Source organism: Nomascus leucogenys, chromosome 19, assembly GCF_006542625.1.
Source record: "Nomascus leucogenys isolate Asia chromosome 19, Asia_NLE_v1, whole genome shotgun sequence".
In the NCBI taxonomy this organism is placed as follows: domain Eukaryota; kingdom Metazoa; phylum Chordata; class Mammalia; order Primates; family Hylobatidae; genus Nomascus; species Nomascus leucogenys.
In genome coordinates, this window is record NC_044399.1 from 3,117,098 (window position 1) to 3,136,374 (window position 19,277).

Below are 19,277 nucleotides of genomic sequence, written 5' to 3' on the forward strand. Positions count from 1 at the left end.
TGGCTCACGGAGTGTGCTAAACGGGCTTCAAGGGAAGCCCTTGGTGTTCGCTGTTCTGAGGACCCGGGGAGGTGATAGCGGCGCTGTGGGCAAGAGCTTTTGCCAAAGGAGAATGGAGAAAAAGACTGAAGCACCCAGGCCGACTGGACTCACCGACACCCCACACAAGTGCCGTTCGCTCTGCATCGCTTGCAAATTATTTATCAGGCCTTGCTCACGGGTATTTTTATTGTTGCTGAAGAGCAGAGTCTCTGAATTCTGTTTTTCTAAAGGAAGTGGAGATTGCAATACCTAGCCATTTGGGACATCTCTGAAGACACTGTGCCGTGGCTGCTACAGAACTTCCCAGACAGCCTCGCGCAGCAGACGACTGCGCTGCCATCTGTGCATACAGAAAACCCGGCCCAGTAAGTTCCGGCTTCAGCAGGCCAGTGTGTTGTCTGAAGATGCTGGATCTCGGAAGAAGGATGAAGCAGGCAGGGTTTGCCCTTGAAGAACACAGCCATTTGTGGGAGTTGAGGCCGAGAGCACCGTTGTGATCAGCAAGAACAACCACATATCAGCCTAGTGGGTGCCCGAGCCCACAGCAGACCCCCACCCAGTTCTGAATCCCTCCTGGGTGCACTGCCTGTATCACCTGTACCCGCCCTCTCCAGCCCTCTCCTGTGTTGGGGCTTGTGCCTCCTCATCTCCACTGGGTTCAGCAGAGGGTTGCAGAGGCGGGACCCTGTGTGTACACGTGGTGCTGAGCTGCCAGAGATCTCAGCATGTCCCTCGTCCCCCATCCTGCGCGCAGCTGCCATTAGCCTTCCGGGAGTACACTCCACCCTGCCGTCTCTGGTCAGAGGTCCTGCTGGGGACCTGTGGCCTGTCAGGTGAGCCCACACTTAAAGCTCACATTCAGAGCCCTAGCTAACCTTTTCCAGCCCAGTGTTCTTCACCTCGTGTCCTTAGTCCCGTCAGACAGGTGATTTGCTGTTGCCCAGACGGGACCACACATGCTGCTTTGACCTCTCGTGGGCTGTTCCTGCTGCTCAGAACTCCCTTCTCCTTCTGCCTGTGCAAACCCTGCTCGTTCTTGAGGGCTCACTGGAAGGACTTCTCTAAAGTCACCCCAGCCCTCTCAGCAAGCTCTCCCTTCCCTCTTCCCCAGGGCGTCTAGGGGGGTAAAAGCACAAGGCTCAGGAGCTGGGGTTTGGAACAAGACAGACCCAACCCTGGTTCAGCTGCTCAGGCTGGCATGGCTCTGAGCAGTTTGTCTCACCTTCGTGGTGTCATTCCCCCCACCACAACCGCCTGCCGTGAACAGTCATCATCGTCGTGTGTAGATGATTAAGTTTACCCGTGTGAAATCCTCCACATCCGGCCTGGGACGTGCCAGGAGCGCTGTAAGCGTAACGTCCTGCCTGGGGCGTGCCAGGAGCGCTGTAAGCGTAACTTGCTGTCTTTCCTATGTCTTGAGGATGGGGTGTCTTTGTTCCGTTTCCTCACAGATCCAAGTGTAAGGGCGGCATTCCCAGGTCACAGCAAAAGTACGCATGCTCAGAATTGCCCTTGGAAGCCCCACTCCCACGGCGGGGCGTCCACCCCATAAAGTGACTCCATTGCACACGTGGGCACGAGGCCCTCCAGGATGGGCTATAGGAAGGGGCAAAAGCAGTGTCCCCACGCACGTATCCGGACACTCATACCCCACGCGCCAGCCTCAGAGCTCCTGCTGGTGCACCCTGCTCACCCCCAATGCTGCATCTCAGCACATTGCGGCTCACCCCCAATGCCGCATGGAGTCAGATCGCGGTCGATGCGAGGTCAGTAGTGCAGGACAAGATGGGGTTGAACTGGGACTCGAGTCCAGCAGAAACGCCTGAACTAAATGTAGACAGAATTGACTCCGCTCTGTTTTAAGGAGTAAGAACTCAAACGGAATGAACCGTAAAAGCCAGTAAAGAGCTCTCTTCCAAAGGGATGTAGCGCTCAATGCGTACTTTAAACTCAGAGTGTTCAGCCATGGTTAGATTCTTGGAGGAACAGCCCTCAGAGAAATCACTTTCAAGAAAGCACGTGTGTTTTCCAGCTCTTGCAATGTTCTTCTCCCTGAAGCACCTCATCAGTACCTGTGTCTTAATTATACGGTCTCTAAACTGGCTGTGTGTGAGCCATTCTGAAATGAGTTGGTGCCACTGTACAGAAGCAAAGAAGTATCACATACCCCGTCAGCACCTGTGTGCTGTGCTGTCAGAGGGGTAAATTTCATAGGAAATACATAACTGTCCCTCAAATGGTGAAATGATACTGAAGGTGCTTAGAAAGTACGGGACGAGGTTCTGGTTGCAATCAGTGGAATCCTCAGTGGCCGGTATAAGCAGAAAAAGTTTATTCACGGACAATAGTACAGGGAATCTTCATGAGGGCCCAGAGACAGGCCATTCTAGAGCCACAAAGCCAGGATGCCCTAGCATGTCACAGAGGCCCCTCCAGCAAGAACGGCACTGCCAGCTCTGCCTGGCATCTCACAGTCTTGTCCCCACCCTGAAGACCCAGATCCCCCACACGGCCTCCTGCTTCCGCCGCTTCCTCAGGCCATGTCATCTTACGTGCATGCATCTGTCTGGGGGCCCAGGCCGCAGGGCTGCCCCTCCCGCAAGAGTAGGGATGTGGGCCTGCTGGTTCCTCCTTGAAAGGACCCCTGACAGGCAGGAAATGGACAGAATCGGGGAAGGCAGGGCCAGCAGCAATCATGAGCATCCCTTACAAATCACGTTGTAACACCTGAAGTCATGTAACACAAAGCTAAACATGCGTGGAATAAGATTGATTTCGTTTCCCTGAGATTAGTTTCTACTCTTTTGTGCATGGAAATACAAGGGAGGCTCGGCAATTTCTACAATCTTGAATGCTATCTCCAGACCAGGGCGGATTTGCGTTTCATCAGCATTGAAGGTGGGAGATGAGGTGGGCATCGCGTTGATGCTGAGTCTCGGGGAGAAAGCTAGGAAATGTCCCCGGCAGGTAGGGAAACGCTTGGCAAAGCACAAAGGCAGAGGGACCCGCGTAGCTGGGCCCATTCTGCTCACGCCCTGGCACTACTGCGAGAACTGTGGTTTTCCAGGTCAGCCCTTAGCGAGGAGGGAGCACAGGCAGAGCTTCTCCGTGGAGAAGGCAGATTTCCAGCTCCTAAGAACGCCCTGTTCCACAAGGAAGCTGACGTGCCCCTCCCCAGGGACCCACGCCAAAAGACCGTTCTTCCAGGCCAGCGTCCCAGAGTGCTGCTTTGCATGGTTCGCAGCCTTGGCAAATGATGGCCTGCACTGCGTGCTGTCCCCCCGTTCCTGCTGGACTCTGCACTGTGTCCTGATCACCCTCTCAGCTGATAGTGGGCACTGCAGTGTGAATCTTCCCATGGAAAACAGACCAATCCTGCCTCCACCAGTGCCGTCGCCAAATCAGTAACACAGAGCAACCTCAAACGTTTCTGAATGTTTAGGTCATCTAATACTTGGCAAAAGAGTGGGCTGAACACCTCCACCCTCAGCTCTCTCTTCTGTTTGTGTGTGAGTGTGTGTAGCAGAGTCTGAGAAAGATACATACAGCCACCTTCCTTTTCTGAGCTTGGGAAAATTTAAACAAGAGCACTGAAAAGCAAACACTAATCAAAAAGGAAGTATTTTCCATTTTAATTCTAAAGAGTGGAAATAGAAAAAAATGATTTTACTAAAACAGAATATGCAGACACCTTTGGGAAAACGTGCTATAAAGGAACCATGCTAACTCCAGAGACGACCCAGCCGGACAGAGGTGAAAGGGGTGGACAGACAGCAAGGTTCTAGATGATTCCACACACTTGGGCTGAGAACACTGTCACTGCACCTCCTCTTTGTGTTTAAAATTTTGCATTGAATGTAGGTGCCTCTGAAATACGCGAGCTAAAAATAGGAAGCTCACTCACTTACCACACCAAGAGTTGCCCAGTCATACGAGAAGATACACTGGCGAATACAAGGATGGCACAGATGCCCTCACTTTGTGTTAGGGCTCCAAGGAGCAGACTTTCAATTTTAATGTTTCAAAATGTATTCTACTTTTGAATAGCAATCCTTGTTCTTTCCAAGAAATCCATAGCATAATTCTGGGCACTGAGCAAAGGGTCACCTGTTCAGTTCGTGTGCTGTTCACATTCCAGCTGGAAACCCTGGCTTAAATTACAGAATTATACTTGGGGTTTAATGCCTGCATATAAGGGAGGATCCATCTCCCAACTCGGCCTCGTCCCGCAGGCGGAACTGTCATAGCCACGTTCCCTGCCAACTGTCAGTGCACCCCCCAGCCAGGTGACAGTCGTGTTTAAAACTCACATGCCTGCTCTGATCATTTCCACAGTCCCTTCATCTTCATCACACAGAGCCTCCTTTAGAGCACCAGGGCCTCCACACAGAAAGGGGGCTGGGGATTAGAAGGAGAGAGAGTGGGGCCCAGTGGGAATTTCCACTTCTGAAGGAGATCTGTGTTGTAAGTGAGATTGAAGACATTTGTATTCCAGAGGAGTTTCTCATATAATCTAAATTAAGGAAGGGCAGAAGCAATCGTTCTTCAAACAGAAGAAGCGTTATATTCATACTTCTTAAAATTACTTCACTCCAACTTAGATTCCACCTCCTCAGAATCTCTTGACTTGGGACTGAGAGGGTTCTCACTGGGACTTGGGACTGAGAGGGTTCTCACTGGGACTTGGGACTGAGAGGGTTCTCACTGGGACTTGGGACTGAGAGGATTCTCACTGGGACTTGGGACTGAGAGGATTCTCACTGGGACTTGGGTCTGAGAGGGTCCTCACTGGGACTTGGGACTGAGAGGATTCCTCACTGGGACTTGGGACTTGGGTCTGAGAGGGTCCTCACTGGGACTTGGGACTGAGAGGATTCTCACTGGGACTTGGGACTGAGAGGGTTCTCACTGGGACTTGGGTCTGAGGATTCTCACTGGGACTTGGGTCTGAGAAGGATTCTCACTGGGACTTGGGACTGAGAGGGTCCTCACTGGGACTTGGGTCTGAGAGGGTCCTCACTGGGACTTGGGACTGAGGATTCTCACTGGGACTTGGGTCTGAGAAGGATTCTCACTGGGACTTGGGACTGAGAGGGTCCTCACTGGGACTTGGGTCTGAGAGGGTCCTCACTGGGACTTGGGACTGAGGATTCTCACTGGGACTTGGGTCTGAGAAGGATTCTCACTGGGACTTGGGACTGAGAGGGTTCTCACTGGGACTTGGGGTCTGAGGATTCTCACTGGGACTTGGGACTGAGAGGGTCCTCACTGGGACTTGGGACTGAGAGGGTTCTCACTGGGACTTGGGACTGAGAGGGTTCTCACTGGGACTTGGGACTAAGAGGGTTCTCACTGGGACTTGGGTCTGAGAGGATTCTCACTGGGACTTGGGTCTGAGAGGGTCCTCACTGGGACTTGGGACTGAGGATTCTCACTGGGACTTGGGTCTGAGAGGGTTCTCACTGGGACTTGGGTCTGAGAGGGTCCTCACTGGGACTTGGGACTGAGGGTTCTCACTGGGACTTGGGACTGAGAGGGTTCTCACTGGGACTTGGGACTGAGGGTTCTCACTGGGACTTGGGACTGAGGGTTCTCACTGGGACTTGGGACTGAGAGGGTCCTCACTGGGACTGGGAAAGTAGCTGTGGTGCGCAGGTGCAAGTCCAGCAGCCAAGCACAGACGAGGGGCCTGTGCTTGGCACTGGGGCAACTGAGCGCAGGGTGGTTCTGCAGTGTCTGCGGCCAGTCCCAGGCCTCGGTGTCCTGGACCCAAGGTCAGAGCCCAAGGTGATCAGGCAGGAGAAAGCCTCAGCCACTGCAGGAGTAGTGGGAAGCCTGGGATAAACCAGCCCGCCCCAGGCAGGACGAAGGGGGACGGGATGCAGGACCACTCAATGCTATGGCTGAGAGGACCTCAGCAAGAACCAAGGTCACCGCTGACCGAGTTCCCAGAGGGCAGGAACCCAGGGCAGGGTGGGGAGATGCTGAGGTGGAAGAAGGGAAGGAAGGGCCAGGGAGGCACTGTTAAGCTGGGAAAGACTTGAGCACGTTTTACAGAGGGGCACGACCCCAGGCTCCAGGAGGGGTGCGGGCACCTTGACCGTCTCAACCAGGAGGGTGGTTTTATGCACACAGCCATGTACCAGAATCCCTCAGGTTGTACATTCTGAAGACGTGCAGGTTCCTGTGCTTCAGCCATAGCTCAACAGAGACCTTCAAACAGAAAAAGAAGAGACTGACTTCTGGCTGCCAGCCCGAGCCGTGGAGTGTGCTGGCTACGGTCAGCGAAAGAGTGGGGAGAGCGTCCCCCAGCCCCTGCCACCCTGTGAGGCCTCATCATCCTGATGTGACACCGAAGTGCAAGCAAAAAAGAAAAAGTAGGTAAATGAGGTTTCACCAGAACTAAAAACTGTTGTGCTTTAAAGGACACCACTATAGAGAAAAAGTAAAAAGACAACCTACGGAATGGGAGAGATTATCTACAAATCCTGTATCTGATAAGAGACTTACATCCAGAATATATAAAGAACTCTTACAGCTGCTAAATTAAAAACGATTCATGGCACTAGCATGCAGCAGGGGAGAGATTGGACTCCGACTTCACGGAGGACAGGTGGGAACTGACAACCAGGGACCAGGGTTCAGGGTCAGGGCCCGTGGATGGAAAATTACCCAGAGGAAGCATCAAGAAGGGGTTTCTGGCCAAGCAGACTTGATAGGATCGTTGCTGACAGCTGGCCAGAGTGGTAGGATCTCCAGCTGCTGAGACACCGAGGGCGGGGACTTTTCTTAAACTGGCTTAGCAGGATTCCTGCGCACACTGGTTTCTTCAAGGACAGAGAAGGAAGCCAAGGTCAAGCTTGTCTGGTAGAGGGGGCTTCTGCACGGATGCAGCCTAATTTATGCATTGACAGCCTGCCTGGTTCCCAGCAGGCCCTCGGGTTCTACAGAGAGAGCAGGTGAGGGGGGGTCAGGGGAAAGGAGAGGACCCCTGGGGCCGGCTCTGCTGTGCTCACGACGGGGCGGGAAGAGGAGCTGGTGAAGGAGAACGCAAGAAAAACATGGAAGAGAAGCTAGGGTATTCTGAAATAGATCGCATCTTTCTTTTATTTGCTTATGTACGTTAGCCTGAGGGGATTTGCCCAGTTAGAATGGAACAGTTTTTCTGATAAGCTTTAAAATACAAGAGTGTTTTATAACATAAAAATTCAGACTAAACAAGTCTTCTGTGTTGGTTTTTGGGTAGGGTTTTTCTGGTGGGTTTGTTTTTGAGACAGGGTCTCGCTGTGTCACCCACACTGGAGTGCAGAGGCGCAAATGCAGCTCACTGCAGCCTTGACCTCCTGGGCTCAAGCGATCCTCCCACCTCAGCCTCCCTAGTAGCTGGGACTACAGGAATGCACCACCATGCCCAGCTAAGTTTTTGTAGAGAGGGGATCTTGCCATGTTACCCAGGCTGGTCTCAAACTCCTGGCTTCAAGCAGTCCTCCTGCCTCTGCCTCCGCCTCCCAAAGTTATGCGATTACAGGCATGAGCCACTGGGCCCAGCTGAAATGAGTTTTCTGTATCAATTCCAGACCTATGTTTCTGTGACTAAAGTTGATCAGTGGTAAATATGAAAAGAACTGGGTTTTCTAGCTGACTACAGATTTAATATCATCTAGCAACCTATGTGGCTGTTAACATAGCTGTTCTGTCTTTGGATGGTTTAAAATCATCTGACTCCCGCACCACAGAGAAGAATCATTCTTGCCTTCCTCTCCACTCAACAGCTCACAGCCACGGACTGCAGGACACTCCGCCTTGAGAACACTTTAAAATGGCCATTGCCCATCTGTAACGGCTTCCGTGCCACCGAGGTGGTGAGGAATCCCAAAACTGTGACAGAGAAGCAGGTGAAGGAGCTGAGAACTGGAGCTCTGCCCCACCCCTCAGTGCCCGTATTAGTCGGGGCTCTCTAGAGGGACAGGACTCATAGAATAGATGAATCTATGAAGGGGAGTTTATTAGGAGAATTGACTCTCGATCACAAGGTGAGGTCCCACAATAGACCATCTGCAAGCTGAGGAGCCAGGAAGCCAGTCCAAGTCCCAGAACCTCAAGAGTAGGGAAGCTGACAGTGCCGCCTTCAGCCTGTGGCCAAAGGCCTGAGAGCTCCTGGCAAATCACTGGGGTAAGTCCAAGGGTCCAACAGTTGAAGAACTCGGAGTGTGATGTTCCAGGGCAGGAAGCATCCAGCATGGGAGAAAGATGAGGCTGGAAGACTCGGCAAGTCCGCTCTTTCCAACTTCTGCCTGCTTTATTCTGGCCGTGCTGGCAGCTGATGAGATGGTGCCCACCCAGATTGAGGGTGGGTCTGCCTCTCCCAGCCCACTGACTCAAGTGTGAATCTCCTTTGGCAACACCCTCACAGACACACCCAGGAACAATACTTTGCATCCTTCAATCCAATCAAATTGACACTCAGTATTAACCTTGACAGCGCCCAAGGAGGGGAGGGCCAGACCCAGTGCACAGTTGTAGTTTCTCCCACAGAAGCACTGGCGATGTGTTGCTCCTAAGCTCAGAGCCAATAGGCTGGAGCGCCAGGGGTGCCATTTCCCCGGGCTTTTGCGTTTATAAGTGATGTTAGTGTCTGGTTTGCGTGTGCACAGGTGACGTCTCAAAAGGATATGGCGGCTGTTTTCTGTCTTCATATAAGTTAGAAGCTTGCTTTCTCTGTCTCTGGAAAACTTGAGTCATGTGGAATGATCTGTTCCTTGAAGGTTTAAGTATTCACCTGAGAATTGCCTTGCTGAGCACATGAGGTGTGCTGTGTGCTTTTCCTAACTTATTGTTATTAATCTGCCTCAGTGTTGTGTGCCTGAGGACTTTTCTGTGTTTCTGGGAGCCGTTTTGGTAATTGAGAGTTTTCTAGAAAGCCATCTGTTTGGTCCCCGTTTTCTCGTGGATTTGCACAGAGTAAAAGACAGTAAAAAAATAATGCTCTTACCATTATTTCTGTTTCCTTGTTCTGCCTGTGGCTATTTCTGCTTTTACATTTCTGTTTATGCTTCCTTTTCTGGATTAGTTTATACACTTACTATTTTTTGTTTTTTTTGTTTGTGAGACAGTGTCTTGCTCTTTCTGCCAGGCTGGAGTGCAGTGGCACAATTATGATTCACTGCAGAACTCGTGGGCTCAAGAGATCCACCTGCCTTAGCCTCTCATGTAGCTGGGGACCACAGGTGCTTACGGCCACACCTGGCTCATTTTTTTTTTCTTTTTTAATAGAGACAAGGTCTCACTTTGTTGCCCAGTCTGGTCTTGAACTCCTGAAATTAAGCGATCCTCCCACCTTGGCCTCCCAAAGGGCTGGGATTACAGGTATGAGCCACCATGCCCAGACACTGTATTTTCTTTTTAATAGTGTCTTTTACTGATTTGTTTTCTGCATATTCTGGAATACTTATAATTGCATTTTTATGTTTAATTTTTTCAGTTGCTCCTAACTTTTAGAAATCGGTAGGATTTTATATCCTAATTACATTTTAATAATTCTGAAAATGTCAACTTACTTTCTAATCATCAGGAAAATCAGTGGGTAGCAAAGAATATCCTAAGATTTCTCTGTTACCTTCCTCTAAGACATTGTTTGAGTACAAAGTCCCATCCGGCCTCGGGAGGCCTTGCAGGGCGGAGGATCAGCACATGGTCTGGGCGTTGGGCAGGCCTGGGTGTTGACCCCACACTGTTGTGTGTTAGCTGTGTGACCTCAGAAAATTGTCTCATCTTTCCAAGCCTTACTTTTTCATCTAGAAAGCGAAGCTAGTGACAGCATCTGCATCACAGGCTGTTACGAGGGTCAGGCCGCCGGCACGTTAATCTTGATCAGTCTTGATGATGAGCTGTAATCATCTTCAGTTCAGTATCTCACACGGTCCTGCTAGACAGGAGATGCAGGTGTTCGAGCTGAGGGCCATGTCAGAGAGCCCATGCTGCCTGTGGTTTCTTTTGAGTCAGCAAGTGGGAAGTCTATAGTAGTGGACTTCAAACCGCGTCGGACTGTGCAGACGACAGGCAGCGATGGACACATGCCATTCAGTATGTGGTGTGTGTGCATGCCTGTGTTTTCTCTTGTTTCATTCTGTTTTTTCTTCCTCCTCGTATGGTATTTCTTTTGTGAGATAACAGCAACAGTTGTGAAGGGCCTGAGATGTTATCCTACTTGCAAGCTGTGGAGTTAGCTGCCATTTTCATGGATGCTGGCAAAAAATGTGAGATTCCTACGTTAGAAATGAAGGATATTTATTACACAGCAACAGCAGTACAGCCAGAGTGGCATTCTTTCCACCAGACACGGGGCCCTGATTCCTCAGGGTCTTCACCGAGGGCCTCATGATGCCTGCAGTGGGCTGTGTGGCTGGAGAGGAATCCTGAACTTAGAACACCCAAATCCTTGCTACTGGGAGGTGAGTCTGCCTGCCCTTCACCCCAGAGGGATGTAGTTTAGCTTACAAGGCTGTCCTCTAAACAGGCATCCTTGTGTAAATGCTTTGAACAAAGCCCTGTCAGTGTCTATGCTTGGAAGACATGCAGAAACATGACACACGTGGAGAACCATCTCCCAACCAGTCAGTTGAGAGGTTAGCAGGCTTGTTTCAATGCCGGACAGATGCTTGGCGTGGAAAGCGTAAGAGTTAACTCGGCTGCTCAGTGATAGTGATGGGTGCCCCAGCCCTCCTCATGGAGGTGAGCCGCGCACATTCAGCTTGTTTCTCATGGGGACAGAGGACAGCATTCTGTTACGTTTCTGCTGCTGCCATGATAACAGAGCTTGCTGTCGCCATCTGGCTCCCGCAGGCTGTGCCCCGGACACAAAGCAACTGTCTTTATCCTCGTGAGCGTGGCTTGGGCCATAATAGGACTTCTCTTTAATTTGTATCTATTTTTTATTGTAAGCCTTAGATCATTTATTCCCTTCCTTACGCTTCTGGAGGTGAAAGAAAACCCAAGTCTGCCTTTGTAAAACCAAGCTGTGGCCTCAGGATTCAGGGCTGGGGCACTCAGCCTTCCACCCCCCAGGCATCCTCAGCCACAGGCCCGCTGCATCCGGCTGCATTTGAATCGGGCAGCCGGTGGGTTTCCTGACACGGGTGGTAAGAGTGGGTTTGAGTTTGGGTTTGGTTTGGCTTGTTTTTTACAGTAGAATTCTATATTATTTGGTCAAAATACTACTTTGCAATTTGCAAATGTGGTGGCACCTACCATTTTACTAGCCACAAGTAACTCATAAGTTGACTTGGGACCTGCTCATATTATACCAATATTTTAAGTATTTTATGTTTCATTTTATTAGTTATTCATTTTGTTTTACCTAATGTTCTGCCAGAATTCATTCCAAAAGGTAAAAATTACTAAACTATAAGACTTTTAAATAAGGCGTGTATATCAGCAAGTTAGTTGCTGACACATAGAACATTAACGTTCCACTGTATCTCAAATGTCTTTTGCCTTCGGCCGGGCGCAGTGGCTCACGCTTGTAATTCCAGCACTTTGGGAGGCCAAGGCGGGCGGATCACAAGGTCAGGAGATCGAGACCACAGTGAAACCCCATCTCTACTAAAAATACAAAAAATTAGCCGGGCGTGGTGGCGGGCACCTGTAGTCCCAGCTACTCGGAGAGGCTGAGGCAGGAGAATGGCGTGAACCCGGGAGGCGGAGCTTGCAGTGAGCCGAGATTGCGCCACTGCACTCCAGCCTGGGCAACAGAGCGAGACTCCGTCTCAAAAAAAAAAAAAAAGTCTTTTGCCTTTTTATTAAAAAATCATTAAATGGTTACTGAAGTTTTCCTCTGCCTGACATATAAATGTCTTCATATTCTAACATATTAGGGAACTAAATATATGAGTATAGACTTAATATTTCTTTTGTCAACTAAACTGACTAAATAATTTTGTCAAAGCAGATTGGAGACATAAAAACAGCTGAAAAGTATTTTCAAGACGTTGAGAAAGTAACACAGAAATTAGATGGACTACAGGGTAAAATCATGGTTTTAATGAACAGGTAAATATTTTAAAACTAAATATATGTTTTCTCAAATTTCTCAGAGGCATTTAAGCCCCACTTACTGAGTAGGAAAGCTCCCTAGAGACGCGCTTCTCTCTGTGTCTCCTCTTGCCCTGTGTCTCTCAGAACCGAGACCCAAGGAGTACACGGGTGTTTTCTTGAATCGCATGATGTTCTTCTAGTCACAGCAGCTGATTTTTAAGGAGATATTTCCCCCTTGTTCTTCAGAGAAGTGCTTGTATTGCCCCCGTTTTCAGCATATGTGTGCGTAAAGGTCACCATTGCTGACATAGCGGCCGTTCTGGATCCTGTGCTCTGGTGTTCTGTGGCAGAACGCACAGCGCTGTACGAGTGCACATTCGTGAGGAGGAAACACGCCTGGGACAAAGCCTGCACCCAGGATCAGAAAGCCTAAATGAAGCAGGTGTCCGTTTTTAGCAGGAAGTCATTTAGGTGAAGTTACTCTATCTCAATTAATAAAAACTAGAGTGGCTTGGCCGGGCGCAGTGGCTCATGCCTGTAATCTCAGCACTTTGGGAGGCTGAGGCGGGTAGATCACTTGAGGTCAGGAGTTTGAGACCAGCCTGGCCAACATGGTGAAACCCCGTCTCTACTAAAAATACAAAATATTAGCCGGGCATGGTGGCAGTCGCCTGTAATCCCAGCTACTTGGGAGGCTGAGGCAGGAAAATCGCTTGAATCCAGGAGGTGGAGGTTGCTGTGAGCCTGTGGGTTGTGTTGGGGGACAGCAGCTCCTGGGCTTCCCCGCTAACTGCCGCCGTTGCTTGTGTTACAGAGCATTCCTTCACCTCGGGCAGAACAACTTTGCAGAAGCCCACAGGTTCTTCACAGAGATCCTAAGGATGGACCCAGCAAACGCCGTGGTAAGATCCCCAAGCTGCAGCTCCTCCGTCCTCTGCCTTTCACAGACGCTAGAAACACACCCACACACGCCTCAGCAGGGGCCTGCGCTCTCCAGTCCACCAGCTCCAGGCAGTGGCCGTGGCCCTTAGGGGAAGTGACCCAGCGGGGCCACCCAGGCTCCGCCCAGCAGCTCTGCACCACCCGCAGGCCCCTAACACAGGGCCCAGCACGCAGCCTGGAACGGGCGGGCGTCTGTCCTGGTTGTGTGGGCCGACCCCGTGCGTGTGCTCCTCCCTAGGCCAACAACAACGCTGCCGTGTGTCTGCTGTACCTGGGCAAGCTCAAGGACTCCCTGCGGCAGCTGGAGGCCATGGTCCAGCAGGACCCCAGGCACTATCTGCACGAGAGCGTCCTCTTCAACCTGACCACCATGTACGAGCTGGAGTCCTCGCGGAGCACGCAGAAGAAACAGGCCCTGCTGGAGGCTGTCGCCAGCAAGGAAGGGGACAGCTTCAACACGCAGTGCCTCAAGCTGGCCTAGCTGCCACCAACACACTACGTCAGAAGGACCTGGGCCTTTGGAACTGTGTCATGAAGCTAATGTATTAATGTGACACGGAGGGACTCAATAAAACTCCTGCTTCACTGGTGTCTGGCTGCATGTCTTCTTGGTCCCAAGCCACGGCCCAGCCCAGGACTGCCCCGCAGTTGGTCGGCATTCAGCCACACAGTCCCTGCAGCTGGGCCACTGCTCATGAACGCAAGGGGCAGGCGTGCTGGGAGGACACAGCTCGTAGACACAGGAAATCTGGAGTCAGACTCGGGGCCTCTGTTCTGGGGGCCAATCCTGCTTCGCTCATTCCTTCTGGACATCCTCAGAGGAACGCTGGGAGGTGTGGAGACCCTCTCGCCATGCACCTGCACGTACAGGGGGTTTACAACAGAGAAGACACCCCCCACCGCTGCTCATGCTCCTCTTGCCCTCCCCACACCCCCAAAACTAAGTGCGTTGGTCTTACCCATCCGAGTCTCCTCCAGCCTGATGCCGGCCAAACGACCCCTGCCAGCCTGGCGGTGGAGGAGAGACCATCACCGTTTCTCCCATAGTTTATGCGTCCACGTGGAGAGTGAGCTGAGGAACAGGAACCACGACGAATAATCCAGTAAAGGAAGAGCGCGTAAAACACAAGCAGGCAGGAGCTGGGGGTGGTTTTGAAGCCAGACACATGTTTTCATGTGTTGACTCATGCCTGAAAGGCCTTTTGCCTTCACGTTTACAAAGTTATTCCTGCTTTTGAAGAACTTAAAGTACCTGAAAATTTCTTCACTTTACGAAAGAACTCTGACAAGGGTTCTCTAAATATCTACCTTTGTGGATCGTTTTAAATATAATTCATTTTACAGACTGTGATATAAACATCTGCACAAAGCGAAGCCATATTTCTGTTAATTTCTGTAATGGAGTAGAAACATACAAACACAGCATCTACCAGACAGTCTCAGCCCATTCGCTGACATCTAGATTAATTATGCATTAAAATAAAAAGAGGTGAGACAGCCAAAAGGACTGTTGGACACCAAGGAGGTTTCAAAATCTTTCTCTTCGAAAAGAAAAATGAAACTATTGTTAAGCCCAGAAAGCTGAAGATGTAATTAGAAGCCCTTCACCTTGAGGGTCTTCCTCCAAATCTGACTTCAGGGATGAGATGCAAGGCTCTTCCTCTGCTCCCACCTGGCCCCTCACTGCAGGCATCTTGCAGGCTTTGCCAGAGGTATGGAGCCTGTCCTTTCCAGGCCCGGGGCTCAGCTGTCCCCGGCCAGTTGTGCAGGAAAGCAGACAGCGGTGCCCAGGCTCCAACTAGACGTGAGCCCAGCAAATTAGAAACAGAGATCAAGGTTCCCTAGTAAGCTGGTAAGCCTAAATCCACCCTCCCGCCCAAGTCCCACCCCCATGCTGCTGGCATGAGGCCAGGCCAGGTGACAGTATCATTGCCTCATGTCTTGCCTGGATTATTGCTTTTTTTTTTTTTTTTTTTTTTTTGGAGACAGGATTTTACTCTGTCATCCATCCAGGCTGAAGTGCAGTGGTGCAAACATGGTTCACTCCAGCCTCAACCTCCTGGGATCAAACGATTCCCCCTCAGCCTCCTGAGTAGCTAGGACCACAAGTGTGCTCCACCACGCCCAGGATTTTTTATTTTTATAGAGATGGAATCTCATTATGTTGCCCAGGCCAGTCTCTAACTCCTGGCCTCAAGTGATCCTCCCACCTCGGCCTCCCAAAGTGCCGGGGTTACACGTGTGAGCCATGGTGTCCAGCTAATTTTTTTTCCTTACTGCCTGTATGATTGCAGAATTTTTTGTTTTGTTTTGCTAGAAGAGGAAAATGGTGCTGTGAGTGTCTATAATGTCTGGGACAATTGTTGTAACTTATCTAGTTTACACTTGGCTTTTCTTTAAGTAAATTATACATCCCTGAAATCTTTTCTAGAGCCAAGTGAAGTGAATGGCTAACCATCAGAAAGCTAATTTTCTAACTGGAAAATGGGAACCTCACTGAGTTGATGATGGGCTCACTACTGTGGAAATGCCACCCTGGAATGCACAGTGGAGAATGAAAAAGCCAGTAACCCTGATGGCCATCGTTACCGGATGGCCAGGGTATGCCAGGCGGCAAAGGTGGATTTGCTCCCTGAATGATCCATCCAGCCGAATCTTGGAGTCATTCCACATTTGCCACAAGAGGCAGTGTTAGATCAGTGATCCTCCAAGTGGGGTCCCCAAAGCAGCAGCGCCAGGGTCTCCTGGGAACTTGTCGGAAATGCACGTCCTCACACCCTCTGATCACAGAGGAGTCAGAACTGCTGGGGCCTGGGCTGGGCCGGGCCAACAGTGTCGTCTGCACGGCCCTCCAGGGGCTTCTGGTGCTCCTGCAGGTGTGAGAACGAATGTCAGACGCTGGAGGCCACAGACAGAATTCCAGTTACGCGGCAGGCGTTGGAGCCCGTGGGCATCGCCATCCTGCCTTACACTGCCGGCCTCTTCTGCGCCCCCTCGAGGACTGTGCCCCCACCTGTTGTGTCTGCCTGGACCCCTCCTGGCATGCACCTTCCTAGTCCCTATTCAGTGTCACCCCCTGAAGCCTGCCCTCAACCCCAGGACAGTGCAGCCCCATCCACATTCTCTTTACCTCTTGCCCTGGACCCACACAGGCTCCGTGACATCTGCTCCTGGCACAGCCCCACAGTTGCAGTGCATGGGCTGGAGCTGCCGCCATGAGGTTCTCCTTCAAACACCCAGTTCCAGCATTCTTCAGGAAGCTTCCCATGCCATCCTGTCATGTCTTGCACCCAGCACCAAGGGCGAGGCCCGGCAGAGCAGAGCTGCAGGGGCTCAGCTGTGTGCACCACAGTTCTTGAGACTCCCGCCTGTGTGTCCTTCCCAGTCTGCTCCACAGGCCCAGGCCCAGAGGTCGTCCCTGCGTTCCCATGGCTTCAGGCACATATGTGCAGACATGACGCCAAGAACGCCGGCTTTGCCACCAAGGACAGAAGACAGTCTGCCCCACCCGGGGTCACCTGCAGGTCCTGCTCTGACCAGGGTCCAGGCCGATTCCAGGGATGCAACAGCACCCAGAATGTCCTGCCTTGTGTGGCACATGGGACCGGGGACTCGGGCCCCAGGGCTCCCAACCCTGGCTGTGGAGAGAGGGTGGCTCCGCTGCTGGTCGAGGGCACTGTGTGGGCAGACAGCGTGCCAGTGGCCACAGGATGTCCTGACAGCAGAGGCACTAAACACTCCAGGAGCGCCTGAGCCCCAAACTCTGGTTCATCCCTTGCAAGTGAGGGAGACCCAGTAACAGCCAGACTCCATCAGTTCAGAGGCAGGGGCTAGAGACGGATTTAATTCAACTTAAAAATACAAGAATGGACCTTGTCTGCAGTCCTGAGGGAGTGGACAGGTGCGTGCATGCTCCGATGGTGGGATCCAGACCCCCTCATCTCCTGCTTTGGAGGTGCCACCAGGCCTCATCCCGAGCCTCTTACAGGCAGGCCCCGAGGTCCTTTCACCTTTCTCTTCTCTCCAGTGCTTGGTGCATTTTCAAACTCAGTACCTTTCTTTTGAATAAATGAGCAAGAATAAACCTGGTGCTGCTTGCCAAGCTCCTCTCCCTGGGTGGGGAACTAAAGCAAAACCATGCTGGATGGGGTCCCAAACACCCTAAGAAGGGCGAGCTTCTGTCGCTCTCCAGCAGTGCACCGAGGACTGGAGGGAGGGCCCGTCGCTCTCCAGCAGCACACGGAGGACTGGAGGGAGGGCCCGTCACTCTCCAGCAGGAGCACGAGGAGTGGAGGGAGGGCCCGTCGCGCTCCAGCACATGCACCAAGGAGTGGAGGGAGGGCCCCTTGCTCTCCAGCAGAAGCACCAAGGATTGGAAGTAAGGCCTGTCGCTCTCCAGCACGCCCCCCGCCCCCACAGTGGAGGGAGGGCCCATCGCTCTCCAGCATGAGCACCGAGAGACGGAGGAAGGGTCAGCCATTTGTCGAGCTCTGCGTGTGAAAAGCTGTGACTTCATTTCTTATCAGTTATTACTGTCACCATCACACAGGATGAAATTGGCCTCACCCGCTCAGGAGCAATGCTCCCCTCTCCCTGTCCTGCTCCGGGGTTGTTGAGGAAAAAGCCGGACTAACCCATTCCACACCTTAGCATCAGTTGCATAAATGCTATCTCAGCATGTTCTAGAACACAGTACTGTTTAAACAACGTTCTGGGTGTAGCCAAGTTTATAACTTGCAGACTCCATGGCCGTTAAACATGGGGGGCACCTGCCTGCGTTGGAGCAGCCGTCGGAGCCGCGCAGAGCCTGCAACACTCACACATGACTTCCGCCCACCAGGCCAGGTCCCTCCACTCCTCTAAATCCTTCCAGTTCTTCTTGGGCCACTTAAACGCCACTGTCTCCAAGAAGTCCTGTCGGATGACCCTCACAGGAAGTGACAAACCATATTCTGAATCCCTCTCCCCACCCAGCAAGGCCCTAGCCCGCGAGCATAGGGTTTCCGTTCTAGAACAGTGTTCTGTGAAGGGCCAGACGCGATATTTGAGGCCTCATGGGCCACATGCTGTCCCTGTTGCATATCCTTTTTTTTGTTTGGTTTGGTAAACTGCTTAAGCTGGCAGGACAACAGAACCCGCACATTCTCCACGCAGCCCAGCGCCCTTGGCCATGCAGGGCTCTGCCTTCTGCCAGCTCTGGAGGCCCGGGGGCTGGCATGGGCCTCCCGTCCTGAGCCCCCCATGTACATTGCACCCATACTGGGAATGCCCCCGGGATCTGCTGCGAGACCCCCAAGGACCAGCTTCTGCAGTCCTGGAAGGGCTCTCCTGACCCCCAAGTCTGCCATCTTCTGACGGTGGCAGGTGGGCACAGTCACTGGCTGAGCGACCGAGGGTCACTGAGATTACTAGGCCGGCGCTGCACCCAACTGAAATGAACTCACATGGTCCTCACAACTCCTAGCAGCAGATGCTGTCAGCCTCACATCTTACAAGAAAGGAACCATCTCCAGAAGACACTGAGCAACATCCTGAGGGTCACAGGGACAGTGCAGAGCCAGGACCAGCCCGGCCCATGGTCCCCCAGTGTGCACCGCCTGGCCCGGCATTGTGTGCTCAGCCACGAGGACCAGGAAGAGTCCTGCCCACAGCCCAAGTGTCTACACTGCACTGCCATCCAGGCTGTGAGCCGCCGCTGAGCATGGGGAATGTGGCTGCTGCAGAGACGTTATGAAACACTTCTAAAAGAATGTAAAAGATCTCATTAATAATTTTGAGTACCTGTTAAAATGATAGTAATTTTGGATATGGTAGATTAAATAAAACATATTATTAAAATTAAGATGACCTTTGAACATTTTTAACGTGGCGACTAGAAAACTTTAAGTTACGTGTGTGGCGCCCATTTGTGGCGCCCAATTCTGTTTCTGTTGGATGGTGCCAAAGAAACCAACACGTAAAAGGCCCTGCAGAGGAGCCGCTGCTTTGCCGATGGTCAGTGTGGGTTCTGCCCTGTGGGTTCCTGGCGACCAGGGCTGCTGAGGGCTGAGGCTGCCACGGGCTAGGCAGATGCTGGCCGTGCAGCCCACACCCTCTGGAGGGCGTGGGGCATGGGACGGGATGTTCCGGAGGGCATGAGGCATGATGGGACGGGATGTTTACTCTGCTCCATGGCCTTGCAGATGGCCTTGCAGTGTTGAGTATAAGTCAGCATTGAAAGCAGTTTTCCCGGGAACATTGAATTCTAGTTGATGTGGATC

The 19,277-nt window shown here is 51.8% G+C and overlaps 2 protein-coding genes across 7 annotated transcripts in view; both read left to right on the plus strand.

Moving 5' to 3' along the window:
- The window catches only part of TRAPPC12 (trafficking protein particle complex 12), a 103,341-nt gene extending 89,733 nt beyond the window's left edge, over window positions 1-13,608 (plus strand). For 4 of the 6 annotated variants that reach the window (XM_012497620.2, XM_030799832.1, XM_030799833.1 and 1 more), the window contains 3 exons: window positions 11,990-12,090; window positions 12,890-12,977; window positions 13,256-13,608. In XM_012497620.2, the coding sequence (XP_012353074.1) occupies window positions 11,990-12,090; window positions 12,890-12,977; window positions 13,256-13,498 (432 nt within the window). In that variant the 3' untranslated portion in view covers window positions 13,499-13,608. Of the gene's footprint in view, window positions 1-11,989; window positions 12,157-12,889; window positions 12,978-13,255 lie in introns of those variants that run through there. The other 2 variants (XM_030799834.1, XM_030799836.1) reach the window with 2 other exon arrangements.
- Window positions 13,609-15,159: 1,551 nt separating this feature from the next.
- LOC115831504 lies at window positions 15,160-18,859 on the plus strand. The gene has a single exon (XM_030799837.1). It carries the CDS (start codon window positions 15,779-15,781, stop codon window positions 16,814-16,816), a length of 1,038 nt encoding a protein of 345 aa, XP_030655697.1. The 5' UTR covers window positions 15,160-15,778; the 3' UTR covers window positions 16,817-18,859.
- Window positions 18,860-19,277: the final 418 nt, after the last annotated feature.

Coding starts and splice junctions, on each gene's coding strand:
- LOC115831504 (XM_030799837.1), top strand. CDS start 15,779: ATGCACGTCCTCACACCCTCTGATCACAGAGGAGTCAGAACTGCTGGG.